Raw genomic sequence first — 24,059 nt, 5'->3', positions numbered from 1 at the left:
TTTTTAGTATTGTAGGTCTGTCATTTTGAATGTCTTAATTTGATTATGTGGCTTAATTACAGGGCTCAACTGTAAAATAAAATGGTATAGCTTTTTGATATTTTTTTTTGTGTGTACTGCGTATGTGACCTAGAGATGTGACACCCGGTCACTATGGTTGGACCAGGAATTAAAATCAATTCTGGCGCTTTAAGGTCAGCAGACGATAAAATGACATGTGTTGGATCCACGTGGCTGTGCAGAGTGCTCTCATATGTCTGCCAATACTTATACACACTAACGGACAGGATCTGCTACATGAGCTGCAATAAAGGTACATGGAAAGACTGGCCCCCTGGTCAATTAATGTAATCTCAGTGGTTGTGGCTATAGCTGCAGTGCACTAAATCTACCACTCTTTAGATACATCATGTAACAGTTTGGCGTAGTTTATGTGCACATAATTTGTGCCTCTGATTACACAGGTTGGAAGAGAGCTTTGAAGGTGATACAGGAATTGGTCAAAATCCTGGAGACCAATTTAGGTATTTGATGAACACACTGTAAAATAAAACGATACTAAACTAGCGGCATAAATATATGGATTAAAATGATTATTTGAGCCTCTGTTACTGTGTTTTATTGTTACTGTGTTTTATTGTATCAGCAGACATTAGCAATTCTGAGACGATTTAATCTTTTAGCATTTTTAAGAACCAAATGTGTACACTGATTGCTATACTGAAGGCAGAAGACTTCTGTGTTTAATAAGCTTGTGTGTTGCCTACCTGTTCCTAGTCTATATTAGATGTGAACCTGTTTATGAAAACATGTGTTTAGCGTACATCTGGACCAGATTTGCTGAATTGCACGTATCGGAGTTGCGGGATTATTAGATTTATATATAATTAAATGTATTCAAGTTTTAAGGTTGGGTTAGCTGAAAAGTAGTTCTTTACCACCTTTTTAAACAGTTCCCAGTGTCTGCCATCATTGCCTTGCTGTGCACATAATCGCCAGGGATTTTGATGGTTTGTTAATAGCTGGCCCTTGTGCCATAGTGACATTGCTTTTCTTTATTCTTTACCATGCTGAATGAGCATTCATTTACATTTAAAGGTGCTGTTCTACTTTGACAACCATTAATTGCAATCTCAAGTATATCAAAAGCAGTTATACAAATCTGGTTGTACCCTCTTTGAGGACAGCAGTAAGGTGGCATATTTGCTGAAATATAGATCCTAGGAACTCTGTAATAATATCAGAGACCAATTTAATTTTAACTTTTTAACTATTATTAACTTTACTACTTATTACTTAACAATTAATATTTTTCTGGATTTCAATTAACTCTCCACGCGACCACACACATATAATACTATACACAAATGTTTTCTGCTTAACATGGTTTCTTGAAAAAGAAAAATGCAAAGTAAAATGATGGATTATTACTAAAATAGGTTTGAGATAGTGGGGGAGGCATGTAGAGATATTTGGAGAGATGCAAACTGGGTATTTGCTGATATTATGCATAGGCATGTTCAGGTTTCTTTTGAAAACCCTAATTGGTTGTCTTCGAAATAAATATGAAATCAGAAAACTCATAGTACTGCTAATTTTTCACACAGCATAATTATTACCGTCTAATCAGGTTTACACAAGTATTTATTTACCCATATCTGACACTCCTGCCTGTTAGTGCACCAGTTAAAGGTGCTGTCCCACTTAGACAAAACACTAATTGCACACAGTCTGGTATATTAAACAAACCTTAACAGATACAGTGAAGCAAAAAATGATTTGATCCCCTGCTGATTTTGTACTTTTGCCTACTGACAAAGACATGATCAGTCTATAATTTTAATGGTAGGTTTATTATTAACAGTGAGAGACAGAATAACAACAACAAAATCCATTTCAAATAAATTATAAATTGATTTGCATTTTACTCAATGAAATAAGTATTTCATCCCCTATCAATCAGCAAGATGTCTGGCTCCCAGGTGTCTTTTATACAGGTAACGAGACGAGATTAGGAGTACTCTCTTAAGAGGAGCAAATGGAAGAAACACAAAATAACTGTCAATCTCCCTCGGTCTGGGGCTCCATGCAAGATCTCACCTTGTGAGATCGGTGAGGAATCAGCCCAGAACTACATGTTAGGATCTTGTCAATGATCTCAAGGCAGCTGGGACCATAGTCACTACGATAATAATTGGCAACACACTATGCCGTGAAGGACTGAAATCCCACAGCGCCCGCAAGGTTCCCCTGCTCAAGAAAGCACATGTACAGGCCCGTCTGAAGTTTGCCAATGAACATCCGAATGATTCAGAGGAGAACTGGGTGAAAGTGTTGTGGTCAGATGAGACCAAAATCGAGCTATTTGGCATTAACTCAACTCGCCGTGTTTTGAGGAGGAGGAATGCTGCCTATGACCCCAAAAACACCATCCCCACGGTTAAGATTATGCTTTTGGGGTGTTTTTCTGCTAAGGGGACAGGACAACTTCAAGGGACGATGGATGGGTCCATGTACCATCAAATCTTAGGTGAAAACCTCCTTCCCTCAGCCAGGGCATTGAAAATAGGTCTGGGATGTGTATTCCAGCATGACAATAACCCAAAACAAACGGCCAAGGCACAAAGGAGTGGTTCAAGAAGAAGCACATTAAGGTCCTGGAGTGGTCTCCAGACCTTAATCCCACAGAAAATCTGTGGAGGGAGCTGAAGGTTCGAGTTGCCAAAAGTCAGCCTCGAAACCTTAATGACTTGGAGAGGATCTGCAAAGAGGAGTGGGACAAAATCCCTGGTGGCCAACTACAAGAAATGTCTGACCTCTGTGATTGCCAACAAGGGTTTTGCCACCAAGTACTAATTCATGTTTTGCAAAAGGGGTCAAATACTTATTTGAGTAAAATGCAAATCAATTTATAACGTATTTGAAATGCGTTATTCTGGGTTTTTTTTGTTGTTGTTGTTATTCTGTCTCTCACTGTTCAAATAAACCTACCAGTCAGATAGAGGTCTGACTACAATACTAAGATCCAGATCCCCGCATAGCTGCAGGGGACCTGGGTCATCCTCTCTGGCAGCCAGTGGATGTCTGTGCAATGCACGCAAACAACCTCCGCTGCCGGCACTTCCTCTGGGGATTCTATGATGGAGTGCCGGCATCACATGACCTTCCGGTGCTCAATCATAGAAGTCCCGGCAGTGGAGGTTGTCTGCACACATCGCAGACCTCCACCGGCTGCCCCCACTAGACACCAAGGAATCTGAAGCACGGGGGACAAGTCTAGGGATGCACTGGTAAGTCGGGTAAGAGTGGCATATGGGGGTATAAGGGTTTTCTGGAGGGAGAGTGGCATATACGGGGTTAACAGGAATATCAGGGAGGCAGAGTGACATATAAGGGTTAAAAGGAATATCAGGGAGGCAGAGAAGCATATAGGGGGTTAAATGGCATATCTGGGGCAGAGTGGCAAATAGGGGGTCAAGAGGCATATCTGGGAGGCAGAATGGCATATAGGGGGGATAAAGCCAATCTGGAGGGGTGAGTGGCATATCAGGGGGACAGAGTGGCCTATAGGGGGTATAAGGCATATCTGGGGCAGAGTGACGTATAGGGGGTATAAGGCATATCAAGGAGGCAGAGTGGCATGTAGGAGGTATAAGGCATTATCAGGGAGGCAGAGTGGCATATCAGGGAGGCAGAGTGGCATATAGGGGGTATAAGGCAAATCTGGGGGGGGCAGTGGCATATAGGGTTTAAAAGGCATATCTGGGAGGTAGAGTGGCATATCAGGGAGGCAGAGTGGCATATCTGGGGGTATAAGGCATATCTGGGGGGCAGATATAAAAATCTCACCTAATAAAAAAATAGTTTACATGTGAATTAATATTTACTAGTAAAACTTTTTTTCTTATAGAGTAGTCTTATATTAATTCAGGCTTTTTCTTTTTTTTTCCTAAATTAATATTCAAATTTTGGGCGGTCGTCTTATAATCAGGGTCCTCTTATAATCTAGCAAATACAGTAATTTTTCATTCACCGTATATCAGTTCTTGCCTTAGATCACATACAAATACAACATATTAAGAAACTTTATCTCTGCCTGTGTTTTTTTTGTCACATGGCAATTATGTATTACTGGCAGTAATTACAAATGAGATAACATTTTACATGATTAAAGACCTAATTATTGGAAACTCATAAATGCTGGGAATCATGTTTTGTAACATTGCATTTAGTTATAAACATTTTAAGATGGAGCTACTTAATTTGAAATGTGTTTTCCCCAATCACGTAATTGAGCACACTGGTTTTATTTATTTTATGCTGTTTTTGTGTTTTATGAGCGGTACTAAAATCATGTGCCTGAATGTTAGAGCATTTTCCAACTTGGGTTTAAAGAGCTGACAGGAGTTGAAATACAAAGGACAGTACAAGGCGTGATTTTAAATGTTTTGAGACATGATATAACTATAAACTATTGTATTTATGGAATGGTAGTTGTTAATACACACACACATTCTGACACTTTACAGACACTGTAACACACAAACTTTACACTTTGCAAAATGGAGTCATATATTGTCTTTTAGCTACCCAGAGCATATTTTAAACTTTAGAAACACGGTACAGATTTAGAAGGAAAGACATTTTAGTAGAACCAACATATGGCTAAAAAAAAATAGAAAATAAACGCAAATGTTTCAGGTTGTCACTAAAAACACTGATGCTGAATAATTCAAGGGGTATCTATTTATATCTGTATAATAAATAAATTGCATCTTGGGACATGCCTGAAAGGATTGCTTACACCTTTTTAAATTATGCAGTATATTATATTAAGCACATACACTACCTGTTATTATTCTACCTGTTTTAAGGCAAAAAAAATGTATATTTAAAGGATTAACTATTACATGAGTCAGTGAATACCACACACTTCAGAAATTATCTGGTTCATGAATTAGTTCATTTACAAGATTGCTTGTTAATTAATTCTACATTTTTTTTACTCTACCCTACTTACGCAGGTCAGACCACAAGGTTTTCCAGCCTCTACTAAATAAATATCAAATGGCTTCCTTGAGTTTACTTAATACCACTTGGCGTTTAAAAATACACTATTTCCCCAGGTGTGGTGTGATAATGAGGCTTTATTATGTGTAATTATACATCAAATGGAAATGTAGGGTACAGATTCTCAAAATTCTCCTGAATCAAAGAAATGCTTAGCAAATTCGAGAAAATCTGAAAGGCAATAGAAAAAGTTATATGGAAATATAGGTAAAAATTTAAAAAATACCCACATTGTTTTGCACAATACAGAACATAGTAATATAGTAATAGTCACATGCTTTGATTTTGTTTATTTTTTTTTGAACATGCTGCAGTAACAGCAGATATACATTTCCACCATAAAAAAATGATTTTGTAATTGTATTTCAATCATTGTGTGTAACTTTCTGTATCTAAACATAACTGCAAAAACCTGACTTCATTGATCTTGTCAGTTTCAGCGCAATGTGCCAAGTGATGTACTGAGTTCAGCTGAATATGAACAGAAGAATGATGTATGTTCATTTTGATCATCTCAACATAATCCCGAAACCTGTATTTATATGCATGCTATGTGCATTTTTCTCCATAACGCATTGTCAAGTTGCTGAGTTGAAACTGCAACTTTCCTACAAAATCCACTCGTTTCATCAGGATTAAAGTGGTAGTAAACCTGCAGACCATGGCACTCAACATGGTCATTAGCTTTTGGTATTTCACTTCTCTAGGATTACCTTGTGTACAAATAGGTACACATTATTTGAATTGTGTTTCCAAGCAGTTGCCAGGGGGGTTTATTTGCAAAACTGTTCATTTTGCATGTTAATTGTACAGACATTCGTTAGTTATTGAAGTTAGAAAATAATACTACTTTTTTTTTTTTCTTTAATTAAATGGAAAATTCTTACTTAAATTAACAATACAGGTTCCAATCTGCAGTGGATTAAGTTGATATTAGACAGATCACTTTATCATTCCATGAAACCCACATGATATGCCACTGGATATTCCTAAACTATATCTTTTTTTCTTTGCAGGAAATTCCACTTTTTTGGATGATCATGGTCCTCCCACACCAAAGGTAAAATCGCATTAAATACAATATTTATTTTCTGTTAACAGAAATACAGTAATTGTTTATGACCCCTGTAACGAAAAACACAGAATTGACAAGGACAGATGTAGTCGAAGATGTCGCATGTCTGCTTGTAGTAATGCTGGATAACAGGAAAACATTCTAAAATAGCTCTCTCTGATAGATGAAGCTGAAAGCCCCCCTAGTGCCTGATCTAATTAGGTAACCATTACAGATATAGGGGCAGGAGCGAATCCAAAGGTGGTTAATGTGCAGATCCCTGTAAAAAGATAGGTTTAAGAACATTTAAAGCCTATAAGAATCACCTGGTGGGTTAGTCTGTAAAACAACCACAATCTAGGTGTGAGGGATAATTTGTGACCACATAGACGATAAACTAGTTATTTACAAATGATTAAGAAATCCAAAAGACATTGTGGCTACATGCTTTACATTTGCTGTAACTTAACACAGGGAGTACATATTTATTTTTTTTGGTATTCGTTATTACAAGGGGTAGCTCTATGTTTTTGGGAACTTTAATCAATACAAAAAGTTATTGAGGCTCCATTATAAACAATAAAAAAAATAACTATGTATACCCACAAATGTGTTGTATATAAAAATACAATACTGTGTTGTACTGTAGGATTACAGGTACTTTGATATGCATTATTTATTCAGGGGGCTCTCTTAGACACTGGATTGTCTCTTTGTGAAAACAATGATTATTGTATTTTTATTACGCTAAAAACATAATATTATAGATTTTGGTATAAGCAGCAGCTAATCATTTTCACTTTTAAAACAAATTTTTTGAGCCATAAAACTGTAAATGGCATGTTTGAAGTATATCTGGTTTTGTTACTGAACCTACTTTAAACGATGAAACGCATTGGTAGTAGATACGAAAGATACCCGACAGTCTAATTTACGGAGTCAGGGTACAGGTGTCACATCAGTAACCACTTACTGAAGAGATAGATGGGTACAATAAGAAAAATATTGATTCCTGGAAACTGCCCATTTGAAACAGAGGTCCATTATAACTTATGATTACCTAAGTGTAGCTGCTCAGTTCTGTTTCTTTTTCCACCTTGCTGCCAGTTGTATGCTTTTGAGCAAACTGTTGCTTTCTGATGACCTAGTTGAGTAGCGTTGAGGCATGTAACTTTTAATAAGCATAGAGAATGGTCCAAACTGTTAAGCACACATTTTTACATTTACTTAACATTTTTAATCCATGGTTTCGGGTTGTTATGTTACAATGTTAAAAGTTGGATTGATAATTACTAAAGAGTCCAAAATGTACATTTAGCATAGGTCTGCTTACTTTAGTTGGTTGGTGAACATGTGGTCCTGTTTTGTCTTATATTAAACTATTTTTTAACACTGTTATCCAATCTGCCTAAGGCATAAACATGTTGTATATTATTCTTTCCAGTTCATTGATACTGCTGAGTGATTTTGATAGCATAAAGTAATATTCTTAGAGGCAGTTTAATATATTATTTTCTATATCTTTTAAAATCTGTTTTTGGTGTTGGAGCGGAAAATGCAATGAACACAGATTAGCTTTTAGTGAAGTGTGTTCTTGATTTATAAGGTTATAATATACAAATGTGTTTTTGTTTTGTGGGACCCAGTAAATAATTCCTAGCAATTTAAGAATATTTTGAGGGACATTTTAGCTTCTAGGCTGTAATAGCGCAGTATGTTACTTGCAGTTCACAATATTCTTTAGCTTGGAGCCCTCAGAAAATCTTGCACAAGTATAATTAGACAAAATAATATCCCTCTTTTAGTGCATTTGCGTTTTACAACAGCGATTGCAAAGCAATTCATAAGAGACACATTCTTTATAATTATCCATCTGATTGTGTTGAAATATTTCCTCCCTATAATAAAATGGTTAATTGTAGTAATGGAAAGATACTGTATATTTGTAATAATTTTTTAATTCATCTACATATGCTGTAACATTAAATAGGGTTAACTGGAATAATAATGCAGAGATTAATACATGAGGCAATTACATGTACAGAATTCATTGAAGGAAGGAGAGACTATAGGGTATTATAATGTGTTGGCACGGGAAGACTTACATCTTCTTCTTGATAAAAGTTCACCTCAATGAAACACATTGGCTTTGGCACCATCTGTACGCCATTTATTACACAGGTTCCAGCAGACAGAGAAGAATCATGCATGAGCTTGACATTCACTACACACTGAGACAAAGAACCAGCGGGCCAATGCGGGTGAATATTGGTAAAATAATTTCGGATGTACTTCTTTCAGCCACTAATTTTTTTAATACAGTAAGGAATGTAAACATGCCTGGGATAGGCATATGGTTATTCTGGTTAAGACCGGTCATATGGTTAAGACCGAAAACTGATCAAGGTTTGAGTTTTTACAACAGGAAAAACAAGTAAAATGGTTATTTTCTGCAGTGAAATTCAATGTTTTACCATGTAAGCCCTTTTGAGTGGGCTTTTTACCTATCATCCCATTTTTATGTACAGTGGAGCTGAGAGAGCACAATTGTGGAGGAATTTTGTAAATTTGTTGTTTACTCCTGCGATGATTAATAAAAAAATATATTTGGTTTTATGTGCATATTTAAAGTGCCATGGTATTTTGTTGTTCTTAATATGGTTTGCGGTGCTCTAAAGTACCGTATTTGCTCGATTATAAGACAAGGTTTTTTTCAGATCCCCCGCAGCGCTGCAGGGGACATGGATCCTCCGCTGCTGGTGCTTCTGACTCCCTGGTGTGTAGTGGGGGCAGCGGATAAACGTCTACGCAATTCAAGTAGGCAACTTCCGTTGCAGCCGGAAGGAGGTGCCGTTAGCAGCGGGGGTTTCTGCGTCCATTGCGGAGACCTTCCCTGGGAAGCAGACATGCGATGGACGCAGACAACCTCCACTGCTAACGGCACCTCCTTCCGGCTGCAACGGAGGTTGCCTACGGGAATGGCGTAGACGTCTACCTTCTGCCCGACTACACACACGACTGTACAAAATCATGTTAAACTGAAATTATTGATTTTTTTGTCACAAATATTGATTAGTAAACTAGATTACTCAGGAAGCAGGGAAGTGATATTTGTATAAAATATTTAATTTTATCCGGATGCGTGACATGAAAATTTTCTCACAAAGATTTTCTTCTTGAAGTTCAATAATTGCTGGAGAGTTAGATTTAGATAAAAAAATTTTATATACAACATGTGACAGATGCAATCATAGATAAAATAAACTATATGGGTAGGTATGTTTTGTTTTATTCATTTACAGTAGTCAATGTAACAGAATAAATGCTTAAAGAAGAACTGTCACATTCATATGCATACACCATAATAATACTTCTCTTTTCAAGTAATAGGGAACAATGAGGAGAATTTTAATAATAAAATAAAAGATAAGGTTCTTTTACATGATGCAAGGCTTATCTGGTGACATTTTATGAGGCGGAACAGCACCTTTAACAAACGGTTTGGCTACATAAAAAGCATTAACGAATGATGCATGCTCTGCTTCACTCATGTTAAAAGTTAAATAACCAGGTAAAGAATTCCTAATGGAATTGAATTATTGGAATACCATGTAAGACAGGACATTAGACTGGTGATAAGAAAACACCCTCGGGAATTGGGGGTCCTGAGAAATATTTAAATTAACTTTTTTTGCAACAGTGTACAAATATTCATGTAATACAATTTGCTTTTGGTGCTACACTTGCAGACAGTTTCATTATTAGCTCTGAAACTAAGAACGGGAAGAGAGGAATGGTACAGAACTCAAACGTTGGAGAAAGGTGTCCTACAATAAGTTATTTCAATATAATATTAGATGAAACAGGAAGTCTTTTAACTACATTTTGTTTCAGATTGGAAATGTCATTCACTGATAGCTGTAAAACTACGAGTAACTATTTTGTAAAAAAAAATTGGAAGATATGTAAGGTTCCAGTGCGACTAACCTGAATCAGCAAATAGATTTTTCACTTAAGATTTCTTAAGAGGGAAAAGTACATGACGTGCTTGCAGCTGACCACTAATTCCTGTAACCGGCAGATCAATTTCCTGTAGGTCAGCTCAACTTCCTGTTGGTAAAGGTAACATCTTAGTGCAGCCATGTCTACAATTAGTTTTTGAAGTCTCAAGGAAATGGGAGGAACAGATTTGTATGTTCATTTACGAATCATCCACAAACATACAAAAAAGTTTAGCACTGCAGATTAATATATCATGTCTATTATGCCCATTTACTACGTTTACTAGTTAAATAGAATTGGCATTTTAAGATGGTTGGATTAGGGTAAATGCTAAAAAAAAAAAATTACATTTTTTTTTTATCTATAGTTAACTTACAGGAAATACCCAATTTTAAGGTCATCATCACTGTATAAATATAGTTCTCTGAAGCAAAGCTGTAAAAATAGAGAATCAAGAATTTGGAAATGTAGGCCCTGGAATAAACAAAATATGCTATAAAATATACTTATTTCACATTATAAAGAGGAACTGTTACCTAAAAGTATTCAGCATAATCAAGCCAATCTATAAAAACTCACTATCCTCTTCTTTCTGATTTTCAATTAGTATAATAGTTTATAAGTACTCAGGTAGTAAAGAATCTTTGGAAAAATGTGAATAAATAGCAATAAATGGAATAAAATAGTTACCTTTTTTCTTTGTTACTTCCTTTTTTCTTGAGGTAGTTGCCTTTTTTCTTTTTAGACAGAGCTCCAAAGTAAACAAAATCAAAACGTTTTTATTTCATAAAATAACAGTGATCCCCTTCCCTGCCTTCTAGGGCTGCAACTAACGATTATTTTAATAATCGATTAGTTGGCCGATTATTTTTTCGATTAATCGATTAATCGGATAAAAAAAATGAATGTAAATTTTTCATTTATTTAAAATAATTTACTAAACAAATGATGTTAAATACAAACAGCAGAATAAAAAAACTTTGATAATACATTTCTTGTCTTTATTTCCCAACCAGCCCCCCAATATATGCACATTTGAGCCCAGGCTTGCTACGCTGCCTCCCAGACATGCCATGCTGCCCCCCCACATATGCCACGCTGCCTACCACAGCACTCCACGCTGCCTCCCACATATGCCACTCCACGCTGCCTCCCACATCTGCCACGCTGCCTCCCACATCTGCCACGCTGCCTCCCACATCTGCCACTCCACTCTACCTCCCACATGCCACTGTGCCTGATACGCCTTATACCCCCTGAAACACCACTCCATCCTCCCCAGACATGCCACCCTGCCCTCCCCACATATGCCACGCCATGCTGCCTCCCACATCTGCCACTCCACAATGCCTCCCACATATGCCACACTGCCTCCCACATCTGCCACTCCACGCTGCCTCCCACATCTGCCACTCCACGCTGCCTCCCACATCTGCCACTGTGCCTGATACGCCTTATATCCCCTGATACCCCACTCCATCCTCCCCAGACATGCCACCCTGCCTCCCAGACATGCCACTTCTCTACCCCCAGATATGCCACTCTACCCCCAGATATGCCTTATACACCCTGATACACCACTCCGTCCTCCCCAGACATGCCACACTGCCCTCCCCACATATGCCTTATATACTGTATATGCCTTATACCCCCAGATATGTCACTTCACTGCCCCCAGGATTTAGATTCCCCTAAATTAACCCTAAACTCCCCATTAACCATAACTGCCCCTAAATTAACCCTTAACACCCCCTTAACCACAGCATCCCCTAAATTAACCCTAAAGACCCCATCAACCACAGCATCCCCTAAATTAACCCTAAACACACCATTAACCACAACTGCCTCAAATTAACCCCAAACACCCCATTAACCACAGCTGCTCCTAAATTAACCCTAAACACCCTATTAACATAACTGCCCCTAAATTAACCCTAAACACCCTATTAACATAACTGCCCCTAAATTAACCCTAAACAACCCACTAACCATAACTGCCCCTAAATTAACCCCCACCTCCCCTAACTTTCAGTAGCCCAAATATATATATATATTACATACACATATATATATATATATATATATACATACACACACATTATATATATACATATACTTACCGTTAGATGAGTGTCACAGCCATGTGGTTCTGGCCCGGAGAAGGAAGGGGCGGGGCCAGTTGTCACAGTGATTACAGGGAGGGGGGGTAAGTAGGAGCTGCTGCTGTGAGACGGTGAGTCAGACTAAACGGATTATATAATGAGGGGGATTTTTCAGAGCGTTTGCTCTGAAAAAACCCTCATTTTATAATCGATAATAATCGATTCAACTAATCGATAATGAAATTCGTTGCCAACGAATTTCATTATCGATTATTATCGATTTTATCAATTAGTTGTTGCAGCCCTACTGCCTTCCCTTCTTACCTTCCCATCACTGTCAAATGGATTGACAGCCTACAAAGGTGACAATCCTTTAATGCAATAGCAATATATTTATGTTCTACACAAGTAGTCAGTGGAATTCGTAATCTTACATACATTTCCAGCACATAACACTCAAAACACCATGACTGGGGTGGCACCAATAATGAAACCCTTCCCACCAACATTAACCCCTTATTGACAAGACTGTTTTTTACTTGCAGTATACTTTGAGACAATGGAGGCTTTAACATTTAAAGTGGGGGGTGTGGCCTATAACCGGGGTTTAGCGCAGGGGTGCGCAATTCGTATCCTAGGTGTTTTTTTCTTTTTCATTTAGCCCTGCTGTGGGTAAGCAGCAGGGTTAGGATCCAGATCCCCCGCAGCGCTGCAGCCAGTGGACGTCTGTGCGATGCAGACAACCCCCTCTGCTATCAGCTCTTCCGCTGGGACTTCTATTTAAGGAGCTCCAGCTTTACATGACCTTCTGGTGCTCCACCATAGAAGCCCCACGGAAGTGACAGCAGCACAGGTTGTCTGAGCGCATCGCGTGGACATTCACCGGCTGCCAGAGAGGAGTATTCCTCGCAGCGCTGCAGGGGACATGTATCCTCCTCTCTGGCAGACGGTGAACATCTGTGCGATGCACTCAGACAACTTCCGCTGAGGCTTCTATAACGGAGTGCCTGCATAGGAGCCCCGGCGGAAATGGCGAGCAGCGGCAGAGGTTGTCTATGCTTGGGCACATATGTTGCAGGAGCTGGCAGGATTGGAACACACACGTTGTGGGAGCGTGCGGTAATGCTGAGAAATTCATCCAATAACCAACTGCCATGGTTGTATCTCACTGGGCCCCCACCACCCTCAGCACTCCTTCCAAGCCTGTCTGGACATTCAGTAACCAAATATCCAGTTGACATCAGAAAAGTGAGTTCCTAAACAGGTCTGCGGGTCCTCCTCCAACTCCCTATGCTGAATAACAACCCCTCCACTAAAAGCAATAAAAGAAGAAATTGTCTTACTAACATGTTTCTGTGCGTACTCAATCCTGACATGTGAATTGGCACCACGCCAACGCATCTGTGGAACCATTTGTGACCAAATTAAAAACATTTGCGGATAAGCCGCCCAAAACGGCTGAAACTCAGCCTTCATGTTGGAGATCAGAACTTTGATGGGAACCTGCCCCAAATATTTGCTTCGAAAAACAGGACCTGGGTCACCCCATATGTCCAGAAATAAAAGCTCCCTGAACACCCTGTCCCATCTCATACCTCAGAAACTGAGCCACCTTAACACCACCTTGGAAGAATGAAAGACTGACCTGTCTGCCAGCAGGACAAACATCCGCCTGTCTCAACGCCCACTACACAAGTGGGTCCACATAAAAATCTTGTCCAAACATTACAAGAAACAAACAAACATAAGAAAATAGAACAATATCCTAACCCACCAAAAGGTGAGGCAGAATATACAAACAGAATCTAATGGCACTCACCCCTAAGGAACTCAACCAGGATAACATAGGAAAATGGCCTGCAAGAATCCCTAAACCCAGGACCCCCCTGAAACCCTGTAAAGCCTAATGCACCAGGAAACCCTCATCTCTGCTTGACTCTGCTTACTCTTATCGTGTTCCTGTGTACCAGACCCGGCTATTCCCTGACGCTGCTTATCTACCGTGATATCTTGTGTACCAGTCCCGGATATTCCCTGACGCTTACTTACCGTGATTTCCTGTGTACCAGACCCGGCTTGCTACTGACTCTGCTTTTGGGCCTTGCCTGTTTCATACCTCGCTCTGAATTCTGTGTCCTGCATACCGGACTCCGCTATTTCCCTATGTCGTGCCCTTGACACCACCCTTTGCCTAAAAACAGCATGAATTGGTCTCTTGGTCTTGGTCTCTTGGTCTCTTGGTACACTTGCAGACGCAAATTTAAGCTTGCCCTCATGTGGCAGAGTGGGAGTAACCTCTTCAGGGTCTTGAATCAATAGCTAAGTAATTTTCCCATTTCAAGATACCCTTCATCTGCTGGAGTGCCCCCCCTTCTTTCATCACATCGATCTCTCAGCCAGTAAGACATCTCTTCATACATTTTATTGCACCATAAATTTACACACATACAGACTGATTCTGACACTACAGACACACATAAACTGACTCCAGCACTATACATATACACACAAACACATTGACTCTGACACTACATTATACATACACTGACTCTAGCACTATACATATACACACTGACTCCAGTACTGAACATTAACACACATACACACTGACTCTAACACTATAGTATACACATATACACTACCACCTCCCCCTCACCTCGTGGAGACCATCCACTTCACTGCCTATCTTCTGCATTGTGAATTTGACACCCTGTACTTTCCTGCGAGGACATGGTTAGGCAAGTGCCACGAGCCACCCAGCAGGGTCACGTAGCGTGCATTATGTGACTGCTGAGAGCTCCACAGCAACCAAGTCCCCACAGGAAAGCGTAGGGTGCACGTACATATTAAATTGTTGATCATTAGCATACTTTTGGTATAATTGTTTATTGATATAACTGTATTCCTACAACATCCCTGGCTTTACATCCACTGTACATTAATTCACTCTCTTAAGTTGCAGAGTAATTTGTAAAACATCTAACTGTAATTTGTTACATACCGTGTTTCCCCGAAAGTAAGACAGTGTCTTACTTTCTTTTTATCCCTAAAAGCCCCACTATGTCTTACTTTCGGGGTATGTCTTATATTGGGAAAAAATTGAGAGTGATGGGAGTTATGATGTACTTTTAGAGCATAATTAGATCATGAAAAAGACATTGGAAATGGTACAGCATAACACCCATCACTCTCACACACTTACCAATCAACACACCTACCAATCCACACGTATACCAATCCACACACATATACACCAATCCACACGTATACACAAATCCACACACATATACACCAATCCACACACATATACACCAATCCACACACATATACACCAATCCACACACATATACACCAATCCACACACATATACACCAATCCACACACACATACACCAATCCACACACACATATACACCAATCCACTCTCACTTAATGCTTTCCTACCTTTCCTTTCTTCTTTCAGCTTCTTTTCCTCCTCTTCGCTCCTCTTCTTCAGTTCTGTCTTCTTCCTGGTTCAGAGGGCACGGACAGCGGTGGGCGCGGCTTCAGTGTTGTGAGCCGGGATCTGACAATAAACCCCGGCGCACAACAGCTGTTGCCACGCAGATCACAAGGGAGCGGTATCGGAGGTCATTAACAGACCTCCGGCTCCCTTGAGTGATTTTAAGCCGGGTTGAACCCGGCTTAAAATCACTCAAGGGAGCCGGAGGTCTGTTAAAGACCTCCGATACCGCTCCCTTGCGAGCCTGCTCCTCCAGCGGCGGACATTACTGTCCGTCTCTGGAGGGGTGCCGGGTGCCGCAGGTTGGCACCCCCTGGAGTGTGGCGCCCTGTGCGGTCGCACACCCCAAAGGTCGGCCCTGCTCTAAGGGGCCGGCCTTAGGGGTCTGCGGCCGCACAGGGTTTAAATAAAAACATCGGGGGTTTTTTTCAACTTTATTTAACATCCTCCATGTTAAATAAAGTTAAAAAAACTTTATTTAACATGGAGGATGTTAAATAAAGTTAAAAAAAACCCCCGATGTTTTAATTTAAATCCTGTGCGGCCGCAGACACGTAAGGCCGGCCTTGGTGGGGACTTCCCGGCCCCTTAGAGTGGCGGACCCGGCAAATCCCCCGTGTTTCCCCGAAAGTAAGACATATGTCTTACTTTCGGGGTACGGCTTATATTAGCCGACCCCTCTGAAACCCCCGATACGTCTTACAATCGGGGGTGTCTTACTATCGGGGAAACACGGTAGCTTATGTTCCCTGCTTCTTTGCTCATGTCTTATGTGTAAAGATCTAATAAATGCACATTTGACTTTCTATCAAGGTCACAGGGAAAGGGACACTGGTCAGCACCACCCTTTGACAGTGTTTTTCTTGACAGACCGGACTGTCATGTTGTCCATACATTGTTAGCAGTCTGCAAAAATTAAATTATACATCATGACAATTATTTCATGAACAAAGTAAAAAGGAAGTCACATCATTTTGAACAGTAATTCAATATTTGAAGTTTTTTTTAACAAATAAATAAATCAAACAAAATATGGACTAGTTATTTTATAATTTGTTTTGTCAGTATATTGTTGTGCCTTACGTTATTAAAAGGACATTAGCCTGTATTTAAAAGGCTAACAGTTCTAAAATGTCTACCTTTCATTAATTGCCTAGTGATTGATGAATATAGCAGTACTGCCAAGTAATCTTTATTTATTTTCTGTTTCCTTTAGTTTTAGAATCCTGACTAATGTTCCCAAAGTACATTAATTAAGTGATGTTTAATGATTTTCTTATCATTAAATGTTCAGTGTTTCCATACTCTCATTAAAACAGTCTTACAGATTGCTCAACTGAATGCCTAATCTTTTCCCTTACCACTGTGGGGATAATAAACTGTGTAACAAATTGTTTGCTTCTAAACAGATTTTTCATTTTTTTAAATATAAAAAAAATATTTTTTACTTATACTGTCTACATAGTATCTATAGGTAGCAAAATCAAATAAACTGGGTATGTTTTATCACTGTAAATTACAAGAGGGAGCTATAACAAAAATAAGTGCAACATCATCTAAATGTGTTGATGTGAGCCAAAGCTTAAACCACTACATGATGTTGAAGGTAGTGGAAAATTTATAGATGGTTTGTTCTGAGGTCAAAAAGAAATCCTTCAGTGTAATTCAGTTGTATAGGTCCCTGATTTTGTGGGTGACCATTTGGGACAAGCCCATCATCTGGTACTTAGGTTGGGGAAAGTTGGGGTTTTCAGTCCACTTTAGTAACGGCAAATGATACATACTTAGTTTAGTGAATAGTGAGTAAAAATGATTGAATGGGTGAAATAACTGTTGGTTTTAGTGCTATGGTTTCAGTTGTAGCACTTGAGGAGACTAGTTCTTCAAAGGCAGGTCAGCTACTTCTTGTTTCAGTGCTACCCATACCTTTTGAAGGGGAGCAGATACCCAATCCATTATTCAAGTCAAAATTACTACACCTCCATATTGGATGGTTGGCTGACAAATTTACGTTGAAAAATTATGTGGTAAAGAAATAGAGTACTCTTCTCAGTTTATTCATCTATTTATATCTGTGAGCCCTAACAATTTAAACAATGAGACGGACCAGACTAGATCAGCAGAGATCTTACTAGGCAGAGGAGAGAGGATCTGAGGAGACATCGTGCTTAGATAGTGGGAGAGTTTGAAAGTGAACTGTGGTATTGCCTTTTGCTTTTCATTCTGTTACAGAGACAATTTTCGCATTTCCCGATGGACTGTCTGTGGAGCCTCCTGACAAAAACAGTATTATTCATTTATACTTGGAAATTTCCATGGCTTAGCACAGAGCTCTTAGCCAATCCATAATGTCATCACACAGAGTGAAAGGATAGGAAGGCATTTTTATGCAAAATTAATGTATCTATTACACTTCATTTCCACTGATTTTACAGACAATGTTAGTTGTTGCGTATTGCGTAAGGTTCCATCTTGGTTGTGGTCCCATCAAATGTGTTTTTTTTTATTTGTGTTTCTAATGAAAATAAGCTTTCTCTCACATTTAACTCCCACTATTAAAGGACTATTGATAAAACTATATGCTAATTGTTTATTCATTTGTTTGGTTTAGGTACTCCCTTTTCCTAGCCAGGTAGTTTATAACAGAGTTGGGAAGTGTGGAAGCAGGACAGTTGTACTACTGTTACGCATTTTGTCTGAGAAACACGGTTTTAACTTGGTGACATCGGACATCCACAACAAGACCAGACTGACCAAAAACGAACAAGTAAGTAAAAACACTATGGCTAATCAGTTTAATTTACTGGGGTATATTGGAACCTTTCCAAACACAATTCAACTTTTCAAGGTCCAAATAGAAACAAGTCATGTGTTTTTGCAATACATATAACGCACATCATGTCTGCTATTCAGGGCCGGCCCTAACATGGAGCAGAGTGGGGCAATTGCCCCAGGCGGCACTTTTGCCGCCCCAAGCCCTTTTTTTTTTTAAAGCGGAGGCGAGCCCTCTAGCTCGGTCTCAGTGCCGGCTTGTAATGCTGAGTGCCGGAAGATGACATCATTTCCGGCGCTCAGCATTACAAGCCGGCACCGAGACTGAGCAGGGAGACTCGCCGCAGGACTGCTGAAAGGTAAGTACAAAGGGGGGGAGTAAGGGTAGATAATAGGGAGGGAGAGGAAGGGTAGATAATGGGGGGTGGCAGAGGAAGGGTAGATAATGGGGGGGGCATTTTAAACTTCGCCGCAGGCGGCATTATGTCTTGGGCCGGCCCTGCTGCTATTGCAATAAACAGTATGAGGTCCAGATGCAGATTGATATTTAGCCATCCTCTTTATGCATTGAAGTATGTTGAGATTATATACTTTGTGGGTTTTTGCATGTAGGTGGATATACCAATTTTGGATATTCCATTCTCATCAGTACTGCTTCCATTGTAGATTGCTCTGCTCATGTTGGAGGAATAAGGGTCTACATGACATTCTTGTTGGTTGTAACATTTTTCCTAACAAAAATATATATTATTTGACAATTGCAGACATACCAATCGTGGTACAAGATGTCTTTTAGTAACTAAGAAAATCTAAAATGAGAGGTCAGCAGGAAGCCAGAACCAAAAATATTCTTGGTATTTTTGTTAATATTTTGTTTAACAATCTGGCTACTGAACCGTTCCCAAATATTTTTTGGATAAGAGCCTCTTTAAAGAGGGAGGGAAGGGAGTTATTTTCCCTTTTTTGTTTTTTTTTTTACTTGTGAACTGTGGTACATTTGTTATCTGATCCTAAACTCTAAACTTAGATCAAAGCTCAAAAAACTCAGTTTACTTAGCTATATACAAATAAAAAAAATAATAAAGTGCATGTTTACTAAATCTATATGTGCATCATTGATCCTTGATGCAATCTTGGCATGACATACCCTTTATCATGATTTTCTATTGTCAAAATGTACAAGCTCAACTGTAGCACTAGTGCTATGCCAAGGTGTATGTTTCATGTAAAGAAACCAAGACACAGTAAGCTGTTGGTTTGAAGAATCATGTTGAACTGCATAACTGCATCCAGGTCAGAGGTTGGAACAGGAAACAGGAAATACAAGGCAATGCAATATTACCATAAACCATTACCATAGTGGGGTGTTTAGGGTTAATTTAGGGGCAGTTATGGTTAATTGGGTGTTTAGGGTTAATTTAGGGGCAGTTATGTTAATAGGGTGTTTAGGGTTAATTTAGGAGCAGCTGTGGTTAATGGGGTGTTTGGGGTTAATTTGAGGCAGTTGTGGTTAATGGTGTGTTTAGGGTTAATTTAGGGGATGCTGTGGTTGATGGGGTCTTTAGGGTTAATTTAGGGGATGCTGTGGTTAAGGGGGTGTTAAGGGTTAATTTAGGGGCAGTTATGGTTAATGGGGAGTTTAGGGTTAATTTAGGGGAATCTAAATCCTGGGGGCAGTGAAGTGACATATCTGGGGGTATAAGGCATATACAGTATATAAGGCATATGTGGGGAGGGCAGTGTGGCATGTCTGGGGAGGACGGAGTGGTGTATCAGGGTGTATAAGGCATATCTGGGGGTGTATAAGGCATATCTGGGGGTAGAGTGGCATATCTGGGGGTAGAGAAGTGGCATGTCTGGGAGGCAGGGTGGCATGTCTGGGGAGGATGGAGTGGGGATATAAGGCGTATCAGGCACAGTGGCAGATGTGGGAGGCAGCGTGGAGTGGCAGATGTGGGAGGCAGCGTGGCATATGTGGGAGGCATTGTGGAGTGGCAGATGTGGGAGGCAGCATGGCATGGCATATGTGGGGAGGGCAGGGTGGCATGTCTGGGGAGGATGGAGTGGTGTTTCAGGGGGTATAAGGCGTATCAGGCACAGTGGCATGTGGGGGGTAGAGTGGAGTGGCAGATGTGGGAGGCAGCGTGGCGTGGCAGATGTGGGAGGCAGCGTGGAGTGGCATATGTGGGAGGCAGCGTGGAGTGGCAGATGTGGGAGGCAGCATGGCATGGCATATGTGGGGAGGGCAGGGTGGCATGTCTGTGGTGTTTCAGGGGGTATAAGGCGTATCAGGCACAGTGGCATGTGGGGGGCAGCGTGGAGTGGCATATGTGGGAGGCAGCGTGGAGTGGCAGATGTGGGAGGCAGCGTGGTGTGGTATATGTGGGAGGCAGCGTGGAGTGGCATATGTGGGAGGCAGCGTGGAGTGGCATATGTGGGAGGCAGCGTGGAGTGGCAGATGTGGGAGGCAGCGTGGAGTGGCAGATGTGGGAGGCAGCGTGGAGTGCTGTGGTAGGCAGCGTGGCATATGTGGGGGGGCAGCATGGCGTGTCTGGGAGGCAGCGTAGCAAGCCTGGGGTCAAATGTGCATATATTGGGGGGCTGGTTGGGAAATAAAGACAAGAAATGTATTATCAAAGTTTTTTTATTCTGCTGTTTGTATTTAACATCATTTGTTTAGTAAATTATTTTAAATAAATGAAAAATTTACATTCATTTTTTTTATCCGATTAATCGATTAATCGAAAAAATAATCGGCCAACTAATCGATTATTAAAAAATCGTTAGTTGCAGCCCTACATTCAATACAGAATTTGCAAGCAATTAACCAAAAACAGATCCTGAACAGTCTAAAACATAACATACTGTGTTACTGGTAGATACACTACAGATTGAGTCTTTCTGGTGGTCTTGAAACTCGACCGCTACGCAGGGCCACAGGGATTTTGCCTGGGGGAAGCTGTTCAGCTCCAGACTATTCTGGTCTCCGAATGGAGGCGTGGGTTTAAATCCCACTTCTGACACCATGTTTCATGTAAAGAAATCAAGACACAGTAAGCTGTTGGTTTGAGGAATCATGTTGAACTGCATAACTGCATCCAGGTCAGAGGTTGGAACAGGAAACAGGAAATACAAGGCAATGCAATATTACCATAAACAAACAGTCACAGTATTTGCATAATAACTCCATAACAGTGTACGCATTCCCTAAAATCTCTATTAGTTCAACATGACTTAAACTTGGTTGGCCTAGGGACAAACGCATAATGGATTTTAAAGGTAAGTTTACCTACTTTATATTTCTCCAAACAATGGTTGTGCAGACAGGATTTAGTAGGAAAATATAATACATCATGCTTTCCAACAGCCCAATGCAAAAAGAAGAAAACGGTGTAATTTTTTAACCCCTTAAGGACAATTGCCTATTTTCTTAAATGTTTGTCTGGGACAAGAGCGATTTTGCTATTTTAGCTATGTGTGCATTGAAACAGAATTGCACACATATTTTTTGAATGTATCCCCACATATTATATATTGTTTTTTTAAGGACAGACAGGGCTTTCTTTTGAAACCATCTTTAGAGAATTAACCCTTTGTTTACTCTTATTATAATGGACAAATGGATGAAATTACACAAAAAATTAGTTTTTTTTCCAGTTTTGTTAAACATAATTTATAGAAAACTAGCGCAACTAAAGAAAACTGCCTCAAAATACATTCACATATTTGTCCTGAGATTGGAAATACCTGACATGCCTAGGATTTTCATGTATTTTTGTTAGTTATGGATCATATATTGAAAGGAACAAATTTCGACAATTTTATGTGATGGGCCCTTGTCTGTTTCTGGACCCCCTGGCAGTCCCCAAGTTTAATTTACCCCATCTTGGCAGTCTGTTTGCAATAGTAGACCCCCAAGGCAACGCGGCAAGTGGTATTTTGTACCTCTTCAAGTGGTCATTTTTTAACCATTTCCTGCCAAAAATTAGAGTAACATTATTTTGTCATTTTTTTTACACAAAAAGTGAACTTTTTGTGTGAATTGTGTACACCTGGTGGGTGCCGCTGCCACAAAACCCCCCATTTTGCATTCTGCTGTGTCCCCCCAGTACAGCGGTGCCTCCAGTTTATGCATATACCAGGCTTTTCTGTAGTTATAGGGTCCTATAGCAGACGTGTAATTTTCAGCTTTCAAACGTGGAATTTGGACCATTTGATTGTAGAGGTCCATGTCTGGTTTTGGACCCCCTGGCAGTCCCCAAGTTTAATTTACCCCATCTTGGCAGTCTGTTTGCAATAGTAGACCCCCAAGGCAATGCGGCAAGTGGTATTTTGTACCTCTTCAAGTGGTCATTTTTTAACCATTTCCTGCCAAAAATTAGAGTAACATTATTTTGTCATTTTTTTTACACAAAAAGTGAACTTTTTGTGTGAATTGTGTACACCTGGTGGGTGCCGCTGCCACAAAACCCCCCATTTTGCATTCTGCTGTGTCCCCCCAGTACAGCGGTGCCTCCAGTTTATGCATATACCAGGCTTTTCTGTAGTTATAGGGTCCTATAGCAGACGTGTAATTTTCAGCTTTCAAACGTGGAATTTGGACCATTTGATTGTAGAGGTCCATGTCTGGTTTTGGACCCCCTGGCAGTCCCCAAGTTTAATTTACCCCATCTTGGCAGTCTGTTTGCAATAGTAGACCCCCAAGGCAACGCGGCAAGTGGTATTTTGTACCTCTTCAAGTGGTCATTTTTTAACCATTTCCTGCCAAAAATTAGAGTAACATTATTTTGTCATTTTTTTTACACAAAAAGTGAACTTTTTGTGTGAATTGTGTACACCTGGTGGGTGCCGCTGCCACAAAACCCCCCATTTTGCATTCTGCTGTGTCCCCCCAGTACAGCGGTGCCTCCAGTTTATGCATATACCAGGCTTTTCTGTAGTTATAGGGTCCTATAGCAGACGTGTAATTTTCAGCTTTCAAACGTGGAATTTGGACCATTTGATTGTAGAGGTCCATGTCTGGTTTTGGACCCCCTGGCAGTCCCCAAGTTTAATTTACCCCATCTTGGCAGTCTGTTTGCAATAGTAGACCCCCAAGGCAACGCGGAAAGTGGTATTTTGTACCTCTTCAAGTGGTCATTTTTTAACCATTTCCTGCCAAAAATTAGAGTAACATTATTTTGTCATTTTTTTTACACAAAAAGTGAACTTTTTGTGTGAATTGTGTACACCTGGTGGGTGCTGCTGCCACAAAACCCCCCATTTGGCATTCTGCTGTGTCCCCCCAGTACAGCGGTACCTCCAGTTATGCAGATGAAATTTAGGGATGGGCAGCTGCTCAGGGGTGAACGGGAGTAGCATGGTACTCCCTAAAACAATCGCCGACACAGAATCCCGGCTGGGAAGGGCAAAAAGGACAGTAGAATGAAGTGTCCTTCCTTTTGCCTTTCCTTCGGCACACTCTGCATTCCTTTTGGGGGGTTCTCTTTTTGATTGTTGGGGGGATTTTATAAATAAAGTGGGCTTCAGCAGTCCTTCCCACTGCTGGACCTGCTGAA

At 40.2% G+C, this 24,059-nt stretch overlaps 1 protein-coding gene across 1 annotated transcript in view; it reads left to right on the top strand.

The window, feature by feature from the left end:
* The window catches only part of UST (uronyl 2-sulfotransferase), a 101,333-nt gene that overhangs the window by 43,706 nt on the left and 33,568 nt on the right, over positions 1–24,059 (top strand). Inside the window, exons 2-3 of the mRNA XM_053459966.1 lie at positions 6,087–6,130; positions 18,341–18,496. Coding sequence (XP_053315941.1) covers positions 6,087–6,130; positions 18,341–18,496 — 200 coding nt within the window. The remainder of the gene's footprint in view (positions 1–6,086; positions 6,131–18,340; positions 18,497–24,059) is intronic.

The sequence above is a fragment of the Spea bombifrons genome, chromosome 3, assembly GCF_027358695.1.
Source record: "Spea bombifrons isolate aSpeBom1 chromosome 3, aSpeBom1.2.pri, whole genome shotgun sequence".
Classification (NCBI taxonomy): domain Eukaryota; kingdom Metazoa; phylum Chordata; class Amphibia; order Anura; family Pelobatidae; genus Spea; species Spea bombifrons.
This window is presented reverse-complemented; position numbering and strand designations above follow the sequence as displayed.